Genomic DNA, 20,499 nt, shown 5'->3' with positions numbered 1-20,499 from the left:
CTTGACGCCAGTATTAATGCAGAAACCAGAATAGAGGTATCCAGAGCCTCCGTGGACTCGATTAAACTGGATTGCTTTGAGTCTGTAGATACCGATGATGTGGACAAGATCCTTCGAAGTGTTAGGAAGACGACCTGCTCCCTCGATCCCTGTCCCTCATGGCTAGCGGCTCATCATTGAGGGATGGGCAATTTCCATCTAGCTTGAAATTGGCCATAGTAAAACCCTTGCTAAAAAAGCCCTCCCTCGACCCCCTGATGCATAGTAATTATCGACCAGTATCGCTATTGCCATTTTTAGGGAAGGTGATCGAGAGGGCGGTCGCAATCCAGCTTCAATCGATCTTGGATGAAACGGATTATCTAGACCCATTTCAAACCGGCTTTCAGGCGGGTTACGGGGTTGAGACTTCCATGGTCTCCCTGGTCGATGATCTCCGTCTGGGCATGGACAGGGGTAGCATGTCCCTGTTAGTGCTCTTGGACATCTCAGCGGCTTTCGATACCATAGACCATGGTATCCTTCTGGAGCGCCTAGTGGAGCTGGGAATCGGAGGCACTGCGCTCCAGTGGTTCCGATCCTATCTCTCTGGGAGGTTCCAGATGGTGCAGCTGGGGGACGTGTGCTCCGATAAGAGGGCCCTCATATCTGGGGTCCCTCAAGGAGCCATTCTGTCCCCCATGCTCTTTAACATTTACATGAAACCGCTGGGAGAGATCATCCGGAGGCATGGGGCGCGGGGTTATCAGTACGCTGATGATACCCAAATAGTCTTCTCTATGTCTCCGACTGATTCAGTGACCAAGGATGGCATCTCTCCTCTCGTTGCCTGTCTGGAGTCGCTAATGGGCTGGATGAGGGAAAACAGATGCAGTTTGAATCCAGAGAAAACAGAAGTACTCGTGATAGGCTCCCCTGGCCCAGGGATGGCGGTGATTCCACCTGTCCTAAACGGGATCACGCTTCCCGTGAAGGACTCAGTACGCAGTCTGGGGGTGCTCCTTGACTCGTCGCTCCACCTTACTTCTCAGGTGGACGCGACGGTCAGGAGCACCTGTTATCAGCTTAGGCTGATACGCCAGCTGCGTCCCTACCTGGCCTGGAGAGACCTTGAAACGGTAGTACACGCTCTGGTAACCTCTCGGTTGGATTTCTGCAATGCGCTCTACATGGGGCAACCCTTGTACCATACCCGGAAGCTGCAATTGGTGCAGAATATGGCGGCAAGACTGGTCACTAATACACCTAGGACCAGCCACATAACACCAGTCCTTAAGGACCTTCACTGGCTGCCTATTCACTTCCGGGCGCAATACAAGGTGTTGGTTATTACCTATAAAGCCCTAAATGGCTTGGGCCCAGGGTACTTGGAGGACCGCCTCTTTCCGTACAATCCGCCCCGCACACTCAGATCAACCGGGAAGCAATTGCTAAGCGTTCCAGAGGTCAGATTAGCTACGACCACCAGAAGGGTCTTTTCCATCTCGGCCCCCAACCTCTGGAACTCGTTTCCCGATGAGCTCCGCTCGGCCACCTCACTGGACCTATTTAAGAAGGGGTTAAAAACACACCTTTTCGAGCAGGCATACCCCTGACTCTTGACCTCCGACTCCCAATGTGCTCCCCTCCCTCGTCAGCATTGTTGGGCTGGCATGAGATGGGGTTTTAATGTGGTTTTAATTGTGGTTTTATTATGGTTTTATTGTTGTTTATGTATATGCTGTAAACCGCTTTGATTTTTAGAAAAGCGGTATATAAATAAAAACTTTATTATTATTATTATTATTAAAAAATGTCCCTGATTAACTGGGCAGCAGATTTTATGAAAATATGTCATAAAACCCACTGGGTGACCTAGGGCAAGTAACATGGTTTTGGGACATGGCTGCCATGATTGAATCAATCCATCTATAATGCAGCCTTCTTCTTTTTCTATTGCTGTTCACCTTGCTGAGCATTATCAATTTTTCCAATGAGTCATGTCAGTTCATGATATGTCCAGAGTACAATAACCTCGGCTTAGTGCTTTTGGCTTCTAGTGAGAGTTCAGGCTTGATTTCTTTTTTAAAATTGAAGGTGACAGGCACTGTGTTAAGGCATTTGTCACTTGCTTTTTCATAAGAAGCGCCTCTTCAAAGATTGAAAAATGAAGTATGATTCTTGCAGAACTATTTTTGAATATGCACATTTATGTAACGTATCAACTGATTAGAGGGCTAGAATTCATGCTGCTAATAGGTTTAGATTTTTTTTATGGGGTGACAGCCTGATACAGTATTTAATTGATTTGGAATGTATTTCCTTTAAACCATATATTTTAGATATGAACAAAATCTTCCCAGTTAGCCCTAGGGATGTCTTTTCTTAATTAAAAAGCAAAACAAAACAGCATGCTATGTTTAGCATTCTTTAAAAAAAAAAACCCACACACATATAATACATACATAATTTCCATAAAATAAGATTTTCTAAATTGTTATTTTGGATCTTCCTGTATGCACAAGGTCACCACCTTTTCCCATTTCAAATTGCTGTTCAGCTTATTTCTCATTATTATTCCCTGCCCACTTGATGGCTGGACTCTAAGTGAGCTCAGCTCTGGGACATTGCTTATCATTGTTCTGCATTCAGTGATTGGCTGGCTTGCCATTTCATCATAGAATCATAGAAACATAGAGTTGGAAGAGATGACAAGGGCCATCCAGCCCAATCCTCTGTCATGCAGGAACACTGAAAGCACTCCCGACAGATGGCCCTCCAGGTTCTATTTTTAAAAAACCCAAAGAAGAAGACTCCACCACTCTCCAAGGCAGTTTGTTCCCCTGTCAAACAGCTCTTACTGTCAGGAAGTTCTTCCTATTTTTAAGGTGGAGTCTCTTTTCCTGCAAGTTGAATCCACTGCTCCATGTCCTAGTCTCTGGAGCAGAAGAAAACAAGTTTGCTCCATTGTCAACATGAATAGCAATAGCACTTAAGCACTCCATAAGCAGTTTACAAAGTGTAAGCTAATTGCCCCCAACAATTTAGCAACCTCAGAAGGATGCAAGCCTGAGTTGAGCTTGAGCCCCTTTGTTGGTATTGAACTCACAATCTTGCAGTTTGTGAATTAGTGGCTGCAGTACAGGCATTTAACCACTGCGCCACTAGGGCTCTTCAACATGAACATGTTTGTTCCATCATTCAAATTGTTTAAACACCATGTCACCTCTTTATCTTATCTTCCCCAGGGTTGGTTTTGGTTGTGAGTTTCCCAGTTCTGTGAAACTGGACTATTTGTATAACACCACCATTGTGTGCTTTTCATTTTTAATGATCCCATAATAATCATCCCAAAAACATATTGCAGCAGTGGACAAATTTATCACAATGGCAGGTGGAAATGCAAATTTCACTTTTCTGGAAATTAAAAAAAAAACACTGTTATTTTGGAAAAGAAAGAAAAAGTTTATACCCAACTAATAGAGCATAATTTGAATTGAATCCTGTGAGTGCATTTTTCTTTGAACACAAATAGGAATAGAATATACTTACTCGACTAAAAAAAAATTTTTTTTATGTGCAATTCATTTTGGCTTTAGGCGATAGATATTTTTAGAATAAACTACTCAAGCATATTCTTATGTCTTCTTTACAGATAATCCTCTGCTTATTGTCAGACCACCGGGTAAGTCTCACTGCTGATTTCACATATTGTTTTGTCCCAAACACTGCAAAGATTACAGTTGTGTCTTGATGTAATTGACAGATAAACTGAAAACAATTGACAGAAAGCAAGGTGTGAAAAACTGCTGTCTTGCTTTATACTGTTAGTGATGTCCTACATACCTTCTTGAACTACTTAATTAAAATTATGGACTACATAGCTTAAGGCCCCCACAAAATTCTACTCCATGTTTTATCATTACATGGCAGTGATCTTAGGTTCTCAAAGGCTGTGTATTTAGATTGGTAAAGCTCCGGGTGTGGCCCCAAAGGCAGACTGTGTCATTTGAAGACCTTCCTAGATAAATACAGAGAACCTTATCACCATAAGGATGATCATCAGATGACAAACTGTTAGGCTAATCATGCCCAGAAGAGTTGCTCTGACTACATGAATGAACTCACAGATCTTCAAGCTGTTCAAGGTATAAAGCTTAGATTTCAACTTTATGGAATATTGACCAAACAACTGAAGAGCATGATCAATGTATCAAACACTGGCTACTCTTAACAGCTTTCCTTGAGGTTTTTAAAAAGTTGATGTGCATAGAAGTAGACTAGGAACTCCACGCAGATGGATGAGCTGGCTGGTGAAGAAGAGACAAAGTGATCTGTCGCTCTTCTATGCCCTGCACTGAAACCACTGATTTTAGGAGAAATTCTGGAAAAGGAATCTGACAGCTTCTTGTCCCTGTTTTGCCAATTTCTAACAGGCTAGTAAAGACTTTGAAGACTAGTAACCTTTGTGGACATATTAACAAGGCTGATTTGAAACATTTAGCTCTCAATTACACTTTCTTCCTATGAGCTTCTTCTTATACTTCCCTCATATAATTCAAGCTAGCTGGATATCCACTTAGTATATCTGTTTGATATCTAATACATTTTAGCAAGGCACATATTATTATATTATATTATGGCTTAAAATGATGGTTTGGGATGATAATTTACCCCAGGGTTTTATGTTTGGTATTAAAAAATACAGAACGTGCCAAATGACTCTCCCAAGCAGGCTTGAGTCAGTAATGAAAACCATATGGTGAGCTTCACAGCAGCAATTGTAGTGAGGTATGGTCGATTTCACTGGACTTGTTCATGGGGAACCACTATGCTGATGAATGGCATGGGAATGCTGAGTGCTTCAATTCAGATCCACTGAGTAGTTTTCTTTCCATGAACACCTCATTGTTTTATTTCCACTGGCTCAAATGCTGGAAATAATGGCACATGGGAGAAACATTATGTACAAAAGAAGCCCCATTAAGCACAAGTCAGAGGTACTGAAGCCCATTTCAGCAGAGCTCAATGGAGGTTATTCCTGCGTGTTGTTCATGAATTTATGTATGTTTACAGGATTATGGCTTGATTCTTTCAGGGTCAAAAGAATCTTTTAAATAAAAGACAAAATGTTGCTTTGTTTGTCCTCCCTTTCAAAATGTGGTTCCCATGCTGTAGAACAGTTGCCAAAGTATAAAAGAGACAGAGCACGCAGAAAGAGGTCTTGAGAAAGAAATGAAGCAACAACCTTCATAGTGAAACCTTCCCTCATCTAAAGTATGGGTAGAATTACAATGCTGTTTTGGATGAGAGATAGATTTTAATGTTTGATCTATTTACAACGCACAGACACGGCTGCTCCTTTATGCATGAAGTCCAAAGCTTGTAAGCTGAAATGCTTAAATTTAAAAGCATATCATTGATATTGCCTGATCAAAATGATTTGCTTTCTTGGTACAGCCACAGGGCTCTACCACCCACAAGGATTGTCCCATTCAATTAAGTCAAGGGGGCAGATCCACATGTGCATTCTTTTGTGTTTACAAAACTCTTGTCTCCATTGAAATTATCAGGACAGTCCATTGGCACTCATGTTTACACATTAGACCACACAGGACTTGGAATAAGGACAATCGATTTCAAAGTGAATACTAGCTGGTTCCCACAATCTTTTTACAGGGGCAGGTTGTGAGTTACCAGATTTGTGAGGGATGCTGAATGCACACTAAAGACATCTTCTGTTCTATGGTGCCCAAATTGTGGTTTGTGACTCTAGCCTATTTCAAATGTTGTGCAGCAGTTTAAAGAATACTGACACAGGATCACTTCAGAACTGTGCCATCTGTCTTAATGTAAAGATCATACAGGTTAGCCTGTTATCAGTTTTAAATCCAACTGATTCAAATCAGCTGTTGGCTGGGCTATTAATATTGTGATATTTTTAACATGTTTTTGTCTGTGAACCACCTTGGGTCCCTTCTGGAAGAAAGGCAGCATACAAATAGATAGACAGATAGATAGATAATAGCTTTTAATTGTCACAACCCTCTGGTTTAAAAATGATAAAGCTAGCAGGCACATTTTAAAATTAGTTCTTTTTTATTTTATTTTGTTGTTCCTATTGAGTAATTGTTCTAATTTAATACTGATTTCTGATTTAAGTTTTAAAAAAAACCAAAATTTCTATTCAGTACAAAACTTTATAAAAATCTTGTTTCTTTTTTTCATTATAAAATGTCATGTGAACACACTGTAATATACTGTAAAATCCATAATCCTTTTATGGTGGGTTAATCCTGGAGAGGGGTGTATGAGTGTGAAAGGGTCAAGTATATTTCAGTATTTGTTTTGATAAATGTCTTAAGGAAGTCTGTTGTCTGAAGCTCTCAAAACCAGACATTTGGCTAGGTAGGATGTTTTAGTTCTTTTGGATTCCATATATATTAGGATGTATTATGATTATAATGTTAGATATGTAATTTAATAAATCATAAATATTGAGTGTGATAGTAGGGATACCATTATGTTATGTACCACTGACTTTTAAAAAAAGTATACCTCAATTCACTCAGCACTTTGGGTTTATTCTGTTTCATGATGCTGACATTTGTCCAGAGGGGCATTGATGGATAATATTAGTTTATTCAGTTTATGATTTAGACTAGCAGTTCTCAACCTCTGGCTCTCCATATGTTTTGGAGTTCGGTGCCCAGTAGTCTCAGTCAGTGTTACCAATGTCTGGGAATCTGAAAGTTAAAGTCCAAAACATCTGGAATGCCAAAAATTGAGAGCCACTGACAAAATATGATCTTTACAATATTTATTATTATTATTATTATTATTATTATTATTATTGCGCTGTAGATTTGCACAGCTCTGTACATAATAACAATAAATATAAAAGAGTAAACCTGCCTATGGCATATAATCTAAGAAATAATAGGATAATACATATAAAATACATAGAAATACAGGAAATGGCTCAATAAAACAGGCAACAAAAAAGAACATCAAATAGCAAATGATAATCACGCATTTAGTGGGAAGTGAGGTTCATTAAATGAAATAAACATACTTCCAAGAAAATCGGTTTAGGATTAGCTTCAGGTGTTAGCTAAGAAACATTTTTATGAGTTTATAAAATAAAATGTCAGATAAGGTAAAGATGCTCATTATAAACAAACTTAATGGGAAAAATTTCAAAGTGTGTCATTTTAAATTTTGTTTTTCAGGCGGAGAACCAATCTGGATCCCATTCTCTTTCAAATATGATCCCACATACTCCGAATGCAGTGGCAAGCAATATGTGAAAAGGACATGGTATAGGAAGTTTGTAGGTGTTGTTCTTTGCAATTCACTGAGATACAAGATTTATCTCAGTGATGACCTAAGAGGTATGTATCTGTGTCATTTCATAGTGCTATGATTTTGACACAGAAAATTATTACTGGGGCAGGGAGAAGGGCAAAACAGAAAATCTGTATTTTTTCAGTATTTAGGATGGAGGAGATTATCAGGAGTAAGTGGCAGCTGCAGGTTACTCCAAACCTGCTGCTGCAAGAACTAGCACATATCATCCAACTGTACCAATTTGTCAGGGGAGACTATCACATGGGGAAAATCAGGGTTTTAAAAGGGCATTTTCCTGGGAAAGGTGCGTGATCACAGCAAAGGTTTTCAGACAATGTTGTGATCTAAGAGGACTTATCCCGGAAAGAACCAGGAATGCTCTAGCAACAAACCATTTACAGGATTTCCCGTGAATAGATAACACTCCAGTGGGAAGGTAAATGGTGTTCTGTGCAGTCATTCTGGCCACATGATCACAGAGTAGTCTCTGACAATGCTGCCTCTTCAGCTTATTAATGTAGATGAGTACCGCCCCCTGTGGTCGGACATGACTTGACAACCGGGAATACCTTTACTTTACCTTTAGGCTTAATTTGCTCTTGAACCCATTTATTTGTCTTTTTTGGTGGCTCATAGTACCTGTAGAACTGTCATCTAGCATTGCAGTAACATCTTCCAGAGGTTATTGGGCTGCAATTCCTATTAGCTTGTGGCAGTATAGCCAATGATGAAGGATCCTGGTAGTTGCAGTCTAACAACATCTAGAGGGCCATAGTTGCCCATCTCTGGTCTATGGAATAGTGGTGTTATTTTAGATACAAAGCATTTCCATTTTCCTTAGGTCTGTGTTGCTTTCAGAGCAATTGCTAACACAGTGGCAGGAGCTGGTCCAGAAAACAAGAGATCTTCCACTGTGATTCCCAGCTAATAGCAGACATAAAAATCTGTTTTACTGAATTCAGGAATGTTGGCGAGGACCACTGGCTTCCTTTCGTATTGTGCCAGTGGATTCTTTTACCATAATGCTCCTATTATTTCAGAAATATATAGAAATAATAAACAAGCTCACATTTGAGATCTGCACCCAGTGTTCCTAGATTAGTATTGCTTCTGTCTGAACCTTTACTGGCCCTTTCAGTAGACACAAATCTCCACTGTGACCTGTTGCTGAGACTGAACTTTAAGCTGGATACATTCTGAAACCCTTCTTCAGAGGAGAAAGAAAAGAATTTTGGACTGGCCTTGCAAAGCTTTTTCTCACTGTTCCTTTCTGTGTACAAATAGACTGTTCATGCATTTCTACCTCTTAGCACTGAGGTACCCTAATGTGAAAGACCTTCACTGCAAATTTCAGTGGAATTTGCTTGTTATCCCATTTTATGTTTTGATTAATATTCAGGCTTGGTAAACTCAATTCTGGCTCCAGTTCAGAGGTTGTTGTGTGAGGATCTTCAGACTAAACAGAAGACTGGCTTTAGTAACTCCTTATCCCTATCTTCAAGCAGATGATTGGCATTCATCATGTTGATCATGATTCATTTGTAGTAGAAGTAACTTATGTTGGCCTGAATACTCAAAAGACCCCAGATTCTGTCTGATAATGGAAGCTAAGCAGGGTCAGCCCCGGTTAGTACTTCTGTGGAAGACCCCCAGTGAATACCAGGTGCTTTAGGCTTTATTTCAGAAGAAGGAACTGGCAAAACCACCTCTTCATGTTCCTATCTAAGAAAGCCCTATGCCATTCATAGGGTCTTCAAATGTTTGCACATGACTTGAAGGCACTTACACAAAACCCTTGACCTATAGAAAACCCTTGGTGGTACATACAAGACCAGCCATCTCCTATATTTGACGCGCCATTGAGAGATTTATTGGGTGATCATAGTGGCAGCAACACTTTATCTTTCTTGTTTCTTTATTTGTTTGTTTGTTATAAATTATTTTGTTGCTAGCACAGGTGGTGGTATCAATGTCATTTTAAAATACAAATGAAAGCCACTGTTGCTGCTGCTCAGTAAGCTCCTGCACCCAACATGTAACAGTGGAAGAATTTTTCAACAGTGTAAAAAAAGAAATTTCTCCATTATAGGCCCATTCAATCCTTGCAATCATCCAGAGTGACTCCCCTGATGTTGATGTTTATCACACTATACTCTTAAAGTGCTACTATTCCACTTTGACTGCTCTAGCTGCCTCTTGTTGCATTCTCTCCCTGAGAATTCTAAATACTCCTCCTTAAAACTGCCAATCCCAGAATGCAACAGGAGGCAGCTAGAGGAGTCAAAGTGGAATAGTAGCACTTTAAGAGTATAGTGTGATAAACATCGTTGTCACATGTTTCTGAGTTCTATTACATAGCTGTACAGAGCAGGACATATAATACCGTGGCACCCACTTTATGGAGTAATTTTCTATCTGAAATTCAAGATGCTGTGATTTATATTTTTAAGCACATGTTGAAAACAGACCTATTTTATAAGTCTTCCAATACCATACAAGCTACCTTCATGTACAATGTAAGCACCATATTTTGATACTGTGTGTCCTGTATATTATTTGGTTTGTTTTATTGCTGTATACTGCAGTTTATGGATGAATACATTTGCAAGGGAGTTTGGCCTCCTATTTCATGTCTCTTAAAATATTATCATGAATGTTATCATGACATCTTTCAACTCAGACCTATAGTTGTCCAAGACACAGAAGCCATTTTCATGCAACGGACCCCATCTGTTTTAGGGTAGAAGCAAGCAAACACCTCTTGCAATACAAGAAGCAGTCCTTTCCTTGGAGTTTATCACACTGGGGCTAATTTCAGGATTAAAGAGAGATTAAAACACATTTAAAGCATCCCACAAATAAAGCAATTTTTTTCCCTTGGATATTCACAGGATAAACTCCCAATCTCCTTTGTGTGATAAACTCCTCTGTGTACCAGAAGAGTTGTAAAGTCTAACCACAAGCACATTTTTTCCCAGATACATTTTACAGCATTGGGGATAGCTGGGGAAGAGGTGAAGATCATTGTCAATTTGTGGATTCACACCTGGATGGAAGAACAGGACCACAGTCATATGTAGAGGCCCTGCCTCCCATTCAAGGTAAAAATAAATAAATATAAAAAGCAATGTTAATTGTATAAAATATTGGAGATATTGGCCAAAAGTTCTTTTCACAGCATAGCTATGTTGGCCTAGGAGTTTATCACACAAGGCTAGTAAAATTATACTAGGATGATAGTATCTTTGGCAGATACTTATCACATCATGTCATATCTCTTCTATTGCTGCTTTGCATTTCAGTCATTGGTGGAGCGCACTTTTTCACTGAGGGCTGAGGGGACCCTCAGTGAAAACTTGCTTTCCACCAATAATTGCAATGCAAATTAGTAACAGGAGAGACACAAAATCTGTGTGATACATACCTGCCTAAAATGTTGTTATCCTACTGTAATTGTGCTTTACTAGCCTCCATGGAGTTTACTAAACTCCATAGTGTAAAATTATGACAGTGTTGCTACACTGAAGTTACTAGACTGCACCCAATCAATTCGCAGGATGGAGAAGTGTTGACTTTCTCATTGCTCAGCAGTCTATCCAGCTCCCTGCTCACTGGTAAGGTCTATGTTTATGAAATTTCCTAGACCATCCAGCTACTTGTGCACTAGTGTACTGGTGTAACTGGTGTAACAAGGCTTTTTGAAATTCAGTAAGCGGGTTTTTTTTTTATAAAGTTTGGGTTTTTAGCATAGAAAATGAAATATTTAGTCACCAAAGTCATAGGATCATTCCGTGCTTTGCCATCTAAGCAAAGGGCAGTTAATCCAGATGTGTGGGGCTAGCTCCAAGGACCAGAAATATGAAACAAAGGAAATTGTGGAATTGGCACAGCAACCAGCAGTTCAGATAGTACACCACATATGTGGAAAAGAATGCTCGGGTTCTGCTAATGCTTTAAGCAGTCAGATTCTTTCTACAGACAGCTAGTTTTCCCTCTATCCATTTTTTAAAAAATTAGTTTTTAACCCTCTATTTCTTTCTTACATTCATTTTGACTTTTGTTTTGACTGTGAGTGCTGATTCTTCAGCCTTCCTTTTGCTGCTCTTTCCTCATTGCACCTCACTCCTCACTAATGGCATAGTGGAGAGAGGATATTGAAAGCAGCACAGTGTACTCAATAAAAAGAGAGTCCCTTTTTCCCCCTCTTTGGTTGTCTTCTGTACCTCCAGAAGGAATTATATTTAATTTGCTTCTTTGAATAGCAATAGAAGAGGAGCTACATTTTCTGCCACATGCAATAATAATAATAATAATAAATAAATGGTTTATTTGTATACCGCCCTTCCAAAGATCAGGGCGGTTCACAACAGTTAAAATGACATAAAATTTCAATATACAATGTTAAAATACAAAACAGCACAAAAAGAAAAACAACAACAAATGCCCCCGGGTTAGGAACCCATTGCCTGTGCGGCCTTTTATGGCGGGGGGGCCTATAAGGACTAATCGGGGAATGCGATGCCAAACAGGTGGGTCTTCAACTCCCGTTTGAATTGGGCCAGGGAGGTGACTGGCACCATGGCAGCCCACTGGTATTTCTGATGACTACAACGGGATTAGATCCCACTCCCCTTCATATAGCTCTGTTCCCCCTATGATAACAGAATCATTGCTTTTCTGCCACTGAGAAACTGATCTTGATATTTTGGCTCCTACAGGTTACTATCGCCAGTATCGACAAGAGCCTGTATCATTTGGACGCATTGGATATATGACACCTTATTACTATGTGGGCTGGTATGAGTGTGGTGTTCCCATTCCAGGGAAATGGTAATGGTGTTGCAGTCTTTCTACAGTTCTAAGCACAGTGCACCCAACAGTGCCTTTTGAATGACCATTGTTGAAGGACTCTGGGCAGTTGGTTCATCAAACAAAGGAAAACGGCAGCATCAAAAAAGAAGAAACTAGTGAAGACTCAATAGACGTTCATGAAATCAGTACTGTATAGGCTTTTGTCACCCAAGTCTATGGTGCTTCTTGGTTCCTCTTGCTGCAGAGCACATACAGGATTTAGTTGGGTTGTGCTGTCTTCTTTTCCTTGCCTTTAAAAGGCATGGAGATGTAATCACAATCTGTGCTCAGTGAAACCTAATATATTTGGCTAGCCAAAAAAAGGGGGTGGAATTGTGATATATCTTGCAAAGAACGACTTAAGCATGCTTTGCTTGCATTATGGAATGCTAACCACTTTCCACTACTATTAATGGAATTGTCTGTTGCCTTCAGCTGCCTTCTGAAACATTTTGCTTCAGAATTTTGCTGTGCAGTCATGCTGTGTTAATGAAATGCCCAATGAAAACCAATCAATGTTATTCAAGACCTCTCCTGTGGGTTTGTGGGTTGCTGGAAGAAAATTCCAGGTCACTATGTAAACTGAACTTTAAAAAACCAACAACCAGTACTGTATGCTTGCAGAAGTATTTCTTAGAACTGAGGTTTTCTTGTTGATTTAGATAAATATGTCTGCGGGATGATGTTTTTATGTAAAAGGTGCTATTAACAAACAAGTCTTCTAAAAAAAATATCCTGTGAAAAATATACTATGCACAATACATTAACCATGTAAAAACCAGGCTTCTCCTCTTGTGAGTATTGTTGAACTGTAATGATGTTGATATTTGTATAAAATAGAAGAATTCAGCATCAGGCTCCTGGCATGTGATGTTTCAATTATGGTGAATTATTTGGTATACACATGTCAAACTAACAACCTAACAATGTGTATGGTAAATGATGGATGCCCCTTAGAACATACAGAGTCACTAACCTTTTCACTCTAAAATACAGAGAGACTTTGGGGTCACTGAAATTGAAATGTGACTTAAGCCATAGTACTATATATACATATATGATGTGCAACTGCACTGAAATTAGGGTCAAACTACATAAGTGATATTAAGATGTTGCTGTATTTAATGTGCATTTTTTTTAAAAAAAAATGGCTCTAGCATTCATGGGAAGTTGAGGTAGGTTATTATAAAAGCTCAGGATTGTCATGGGTGTGGAAAAGTGAATTTCATCCCTACTCCACCATGATACACTCCCAAAATGCAAGTATGCAAAGGAATCTTGTAATATTTTGAGACTGAGTGGAAGAAGTTGTAGCAACAAGGTTCTACAAAATGTCTTTACATACTGGAATTCCAGACTAATACAGCTATGTCTTTGAACTCTACTCCAAAATGTGACTCTGTCCTTGACATATGTATTCATTTATAAGAAAGTTCCCATTGATAGTAATGAGATTTTTCCACCCTCGGAGTTATCAGTCACACTTTCTTGTGATTATGGAGGTAAACTCCTGCTTTTCTGGCTAACCGGTCCCAAACATGATATTTCAGTTCTACAAAGTACACAAACCAAATAAAGCACTTAACATCATAGTTGTTACCCTCTCACAATACAAGCACATTGGTTTATACCTAAGAATGTGACATAAATTCTAGCTCTCAGTTCAGTTGATTCCACCCCCTTTCACTTGTTTTGATTTCTAAACTAAATAACAACTATTGTTTAATGACAATTAAATATCTCTTTGAATGGCAGATATTATTTAATATGTCATTCTGTTTTCAAGTCATGAGAATATTCTATGACTATCCTAGAAACATTTGTCTGTCATGCTTTTAAAAAAAAAAGCATCTCCTTTAAGTGGAACTCTCTATCATAGCCATCATCCAGAATTCTGTAGATCTCTAATATACATGTGAAGCTTCATCTGTGCAGGAGTTTCCTCACTTTGTTTAACATCAATGAATGCACATGTTTCTTACATGCACAGAATATTTAAAATTATACAGTGACCTCTGCTCATACAAAACACATGAACACATAGGAGCTGTGGAAGAGGTACTGTACTGAATTCAGATGCAGCTGAGATGTGTGCATGGGGTTTAGATCATAAACAAAATTGGTATATCTAAAGATTGATTTCTCATCCCAGCTTTGAGTAGATCTGTAATGGCCAATTTCAGCCTGGGAAATTTAAGTCTACTCTAGATGCTCAGGCCTGGCACTTCCCAAGATGATATCACCTCCCACTACTGGCAGGGATCCATTGAACAGAGAGCATTGGAGAGCTACCAGCCTGGTGCAGAAGGGGTTTGTTCATGCAACATCTGAAGGCTGAATCTGCCAGAGGGAATGGGAAGACATCCTAAAGGCAAAACTTAAAAATATCAAGATGCTACCTGGGATCTGTTGAAGGTACAATCCAAGCAACTATTGATTCCTATTTGTATCTGAAGGTCACTACATCTCTAGATAGCTGTCTGTAATATCTCTCACTAGAACAAGAAAAAACAGCATATAGGAATATTAACCACTGGATCTAAGCTAGGTTGGTGGGTCTTCAGCCAGACTTTCTCAAAAATAAAGAGTTGTGGAAGTACTGAGCAGTTAGAAAGAAGCCTCTGGCCAGCCCACATATGTCTGCAAACAGCCAACTGGCAATCGCAAGTCTGGTAAATATTGAGACAAGACCATCCATATCTACACTTTATTATTATTATTTCAGGGTAAACCAATATTAATAATCTGTGCAGCCACAGAAAGGCTAGCATAATAGTTCTTCAGTAGCATTTTATAAGCTTTCTGACACATTGGGAAAAGGCAGCCTCAGAAAACAGCAACTGTCACCAATGAATGAGGGAATAGACACAAACATTATTTTCAACCATTTTTAAATACAGCTTTAAATACATGTGGTCCTTAACCTTTCTAAAATAGATGTCATGTTGTTATATTGTTTAATTTGCATTGCATTATTACTGATTATCTGGTTAATGGCTCCAGAGTATGAAATTATTCAGACCAAGGATCAGAACTGCTTAGATGTAAAGCCAATCTTTCAAAGTTTTATGTGGGATAGGAAAACAAATAACAGTATTTTATTTGGCTTCACATAAAAGTTGCATTATTTTATTGCAATTAAAAGGAAGAGAAAATGCCATAAAGAAATGTAGATCAAGTCATAATGAGATCCATTCGATATTGTCATGGCTAACTTAAATTTAATGTTTCAATCTAGATAATGGCCAGCATCCTGTTAGTGGCACTTTATCCCTGTGTATATCTGTTGTTGTTGTTATTGTTGCAGAAGTTGGTGTTATTTTCCTCCTCCTGCAGTGATCAATGCCCCACCTCCCCAGGATTCCTGGTTTTGCTGCAATAGCCCTCCTGAATGACCATTCCATGGCTGGTGGAGAGCAGTAAAGGGGAGCATCTGAGAAATGTTTGACTATGTCCCATAGCCAGATGCAAACCAATAAGAACATCCACTGAGACCTAGAAAATCTTGGTGGAGAGTCAAGTCTGTGTCTGCTATGAAGCATAGCCAGATGCTTCTCCAACCTCTCCCCCTGTTCTCCACAAGTCACAGAGTCCAGTGGACAGAGAATAGAGTGACATAGTGATACCACTTCCAGAACTCTTGCACTGAACAATGTAGGAGTTCAGCCATTACCTGTATCCAATTCAGTTAGTCTTCAGGGGAAGCACCACATATCTCTGGTTCCTTCTGTCTCTGAAATGAGGAGGCATCCCACCCAAGCAAAAAATAAAAGCAACTTTATTCACCTAGTGCTCTTTTTTAAAGAGAGAGTGTAGATTTAGGGGTTCTTAAAGCACCCTAGTCATACACAGTGCAAGAGCAGTATGGTTTAGTGGTTGTTGTTGAAGTATGACTCTGGGAGACCCAGGTTAGAATCCCCACTCAACCATGGAAATCTCACTGGGTGACTTTGAACAAGTCACACTCTCTCAGCCCTAGACAAAAACAATGGCAAACCCACACTGAACAAATCATGCAAAATAACCCTCATAGGATAGAATTGTCACATGAGTAAGAACTGATTTGAAAGCATGTAACAGCAACATATGCATTGACAGCTTCGAGTTGAGGGTGATTTGTAGCATTGTATATCCCAGATGTTTGTTAGTAATTCTACCTGTACAGATACGTCACATTTATTATGCTATTTATTTATTTTTTTAAAAAAATCAGGAATGGTATTAACAAACAGTGCCCTAAGGCTCTGGGGAACCTTATATTTTCTAACAGCATTTGATGATTGGGAGCATTTATAATTTAAAATGCAATGAAATGTCGGCAAAGCCTTATCTGTAACACTGTGGGAAATTTAAATTATAGGCACCAAGGCAACAATGATTGGAGTTCTATGTGCTGCCACCACCAGATAAACCCATTGCATGGATCTAGCACAGATCTAATAAGGACTCTACCTATAAGAAGACACTTTTCTGAAGGCTTCCTTAAACTGAGAGTTGACCCTGCTTAAAATATGTATCCCATTTCACAACCAGAGGCCATAGAAAGGCTGAAGGACTGTGAGAACTGTAATTCAAAACTGTTACATTTCCAGTTTCTGATCACAACATTCAAAAAAGTGACCAAGTTAGGGCCTTTTTAGTAGCTACCACTATATTATGAAATGCCTTTCCAAAGGAGGTTAGGCTGGCCTTTTCCTTGTTTTTCCTCCACCAGTCTTCAAAGCCTCAGCCTGGAGATAGCCTGGGCCCAGGTAGTCCCTTGCACTGAAGATAGTTTAAAACCCACACTCAAATTGGTATTTTTCCTTTCCTTTGAATGTCTATTTCACAAAACCAAAAGGTGATAAAATTACTTTTGTGATGCAATAAAACATATGTGTCTGGGGGGGGGGGGGGGGAGTGACCAAGTTAATCTGTTACAAAGCTAAAGCTAGAGTTTAATGCAGTTAAGTTAGAACAACAAAGCTCTAGTTTACTCATGGAGCAATTCTTAAGCTTTCATAGCTTTCCCACCCAAAAAAGGTTTTTCTCCTAAAACTCATAAGAGGGGTTACGAGCTATGCCTACCACATGCTCACCTTATAGGAGCCATAATGGTGAGAACATCCTTGAATCTAAAATCCTAGAGAGTTTTGTCTCCTTGCTGATACAAACTGACTGGGGTATTTTTCCAAGATAGAGTGACTCAAGAGAACCATCCTAGTCAAGAAACAATGCAAACACTTTCCACTTAATTATATCTTCTGATAATATATGACTCATACCATCTGCTCCTCTCTAATGGGGACAACACAGGACAGTAGGAATCACAAACCATTGTAATATATAACGGAAATATATAAACAATACAGGAACAGCAGCAATGAACAAGTACCATCCATTGATTCCACCTCATTTGCCTCCCTTCTGCAGCTGTTTTCTGGTCTCAGTGTTCACTCATTTTCTAGCTAGGGAACATACAGCATATCAGACTATTAGAGGAGTGGTGCAGGCACATGTACCTTGCCAATGAATGTTGCTGTTTCCTCTCTCTGTCTAGCTGTTGTTCAGACCGTGTCTCAAGCTTCTCTAGGACCGCACTGAACTCATGACATTCTTCCCATGGAAGACATGTCAGAGCAGCCATTTGGGCTGAACACCCTGTTTCACAGTTGAAAAATATTTTTGGATCAGGTTCCTAACACCAGATGGTTACAATTTACAGTTTTCCTTTGCTCATTTGAAGATCCAAGATTGCTCTTGATGAAGGCTTTAGAATAAAACAATTTGTGATTAAGCATTGCTGCAGTAAAATAACAAGAATGTAATAAGAGCCAGCCCTCTTGTTACGGAAAAGAGTGTGTTTCCTCAGGCTGCAGAATCTGGGTGCTATGAAAGGGCAGCAATTGTTATAATTGTTAGTGTTGTGTGTGTTTTTATTGCTGGAGAAGAGGAGTTGTGCTTGGGCAATTTCCTGCCTCCTATACCAAAATTACTTGGCTGGATTTGGGTATTGTGCATCTTAACTTACATGTGTATGTGTGCGCCATTTGCTGCTTTATCTCAGGCAACAAAACATTTTGGTCTGCCCCTGAACTGGTAAAATTTTTAATCATGATAAAGGAGGACAGCAGTTATAGTCGGACAGGAATCCTTCACATATATACTTGGAGCAGTGTATGTCCTTGTCCCTAGAAAGGTGGTCTGTTGTTGGCATATGCAGGTGTAAGTCCACCTTGCAATTGCTTATCTCTTCTTCTCCTTCTCCTTCTTCAGTCATTGCAGAGGTTGGTATAATAATAATAAATAATAAAAATTTTATTTATATACCGCCCTTCCATCGATCAGGGCGGTGAACAACATAATAAAATTATACACAATAATAAACATCAACCAAATAACAATGTACACAGATTAAAAACAGATTAAAAACACAATCAGCCGACCATCTTGCCGGCAGGAGAGGAAGGAAGGCTATCTGGAGCTTCATTCGGGGAATGCAGCTCGAAATAGGAAGGTTTTTAAATCCCTTTTATTCTTATCCATTCTACACAACTACAAAAGTTTCCCTCCTCATAGCCATTCTGTGGTTGGTGGCAAGAACAGGAGGTTGGAAAAGTGTCTGGCTATGCTCCTTTAGCCAGAAAGAGACTGATTATGCCATCCACTAAAACCTCTGGAGGGCCCCAGAAGATGAAATAATCGTTCTGTGTCTGGCTAGACAGTTGCTTCTCCAAACTTTCCTCCAAACTCTCCACCTACCATAGAATGGCCAGGGTTGTCTGCAGTAGTACAACAGTAAGTCTGGGGTGTGTGGAATGAACAACTGTAGCACAGTTCTACACGAGGAACTACATTTTGCCATACAGGACCTTGGACTCCAATCTGTTTCTGGACAGTAGTCAATGTGTTGGATTTACTGCACAAATTGTCCTCCCTTTTGCCCTCTGCCCCTATACAATCAAAGATTGTTGCCTCCCTTTTATTTTGACCACTTCCTGACTTGGTCTTCCTGATCTCTGTTTGCCTGCCTTGGAACCTTAATTCCACCTTAATACCCTCCTACAACCTTTAGATGCCTCTTGTGTAATTTTATCTGACCTGGCCTGTTTTGTTTTGTGCCTTAGCCTCCAGTCCCTAGGACTGACAGGTTGGAGCTTTACAACAAGGGTTGGCAAGACATAGTCCATTTGTCCCTTATTCTTTCCTCCACTGACTCTGTGTCACTAATACAAATGCACCTTGGGAAGGTACCATCAATGCAAAACGAGCCCAATTTTGCTCTGCCCGTCTTTTCTAGAGCAGGAGTAGGTATTCCTAATATGGTATTCCTATTGTGGAATTCCAGATGATTTTGCCCTACAGTTCTCTTCAGCTCTGGCCACTATGAGGGCTTATGGGAACCATCTTCTAGCAGATACACTTTGCTTAGCCCATTTTCAGGGCTGTTTGTTGCAGGTGGGCAGGCTGGTGTCTTCTTCTCCATAGAAGTGCTGTTGGAGTTGCCTTCTCTGCAGAAGCCATCAGCAAATGGTGGTTGAAGCAATGGAACAGTTCCTGGGAAGTTGGTGGACCAATTCATGGAATGTTGTCTTTTTCATTGCTTAAAATAAATGAAGTTTTTTTAACTGTAAAACTTGAAAAATTCTGTTCAGAGTGTCTCTAAAAGCTTTGAAAAATAATTGGGAAATGGATTGTTGGTTAACCATCAAGGATTGCTGACTCTCTCTCTCTCTCTCTCTCTCTCTCTCCCCTCCCTCCCTCTCTCTCTCTCTGTCTCTCACAAACACACACAAGTTTTACTTTTGAAATGTGACTTTATTATACCCTAATTATTAAAAAGTAACAAGTAAGCTGCAGCTACATTGAATGTGGTTTTCTAGTTCCAACCTCTCTGAATAACAAACCACATATCATTTTAATTAATGGACAGTGAAAGTAATGGTGTTTTAACAACAAGAATAAATAGATTAATGCAATGGAAATATAATTTGTACACCTCTTCTGTAAAAATGGATTATAATTGGCCTACATGCACTATGCTTTTAAATCACTTAGGGTTTTTTTTAAACAATAAAAATGTTGCTGAGAGTTAGAGTTTAGTCTATAATTCATTCCTAATTTACACCAATATTGGACATTTTCTCTTAAACCTACAGTGCTTTATAAATAAACTTTATTATTATTATTATTATTATTATTATTATTAATCTATAATGAGAGCTGTAATGTCAGACAATGATTTTGCCCATTGTGCACGCTGGCAGTTTTTATGCTTCATATCATTCCTGGATTTTTCTTTTTCTTTTCTTTTTTGCATTTCTTTCAGTACACTTTTAC

General features: G+C 39.4%; 1 protein-coding gene across 2 annotated transcripts in view; it reads left to right on the top strand.

Moving 5' to 3' along the window:
• FNDC1 (fibronectin type III domain containing 1) overlaps window positions 1-13,059 on the top strand; it is an 83,127-nt gene extending 70,068 nt beyond the window's left edge. For both annotated transcript variants that reach the window (XM_089530111.1, XM_089530112.1), the window contains exons 15-18: window positions 3,635-3,664; window positions 7,212-7,373; window positions 10,308-10,430; window positions 12,048-13,059. In XM_089530111.1, the coding sequence (XP_089386237.1) occupies window positions 3,635-3,664; window positions 7,212-7,373; window positions 10,308-10,430; window positions 12,048-12,163 (431 nt within the window). In that variant the 3' untranslated portion in view covers window positions 12,164-13,059. The remainder of the gene's footprint in view (window positions 1-3,634; window positions 3,665-7,211; window positions 7,374-10,307; window positions 10,431-12,047) is intronic.
• Window positions 13,060-20,499: the final 7,440 nt, after the last annotated feature.

This window comes from Sceloporus occidentalis, unplaced genomic scaffold (assembly GCF_023333645.1).
Source record: "Sceloporus occidentalis isolate IW3139 unplaced genomic scaffold, rSceOcc1.0.p SCAF_6, whole genome shotgun sequence".
Taxonomy (NCBI): domain Eukaryota; kingdom Metazoa; phylum Chordata; class Lepidosauria; order Squamata; family Phrynosomatidae; genus Sceloporus; species Sceloporus occidentalis.
Note: the sequence above shows the minus strand (reverse complement) of the source record. Positions and strands in the feature narration are given on the sequence as shown.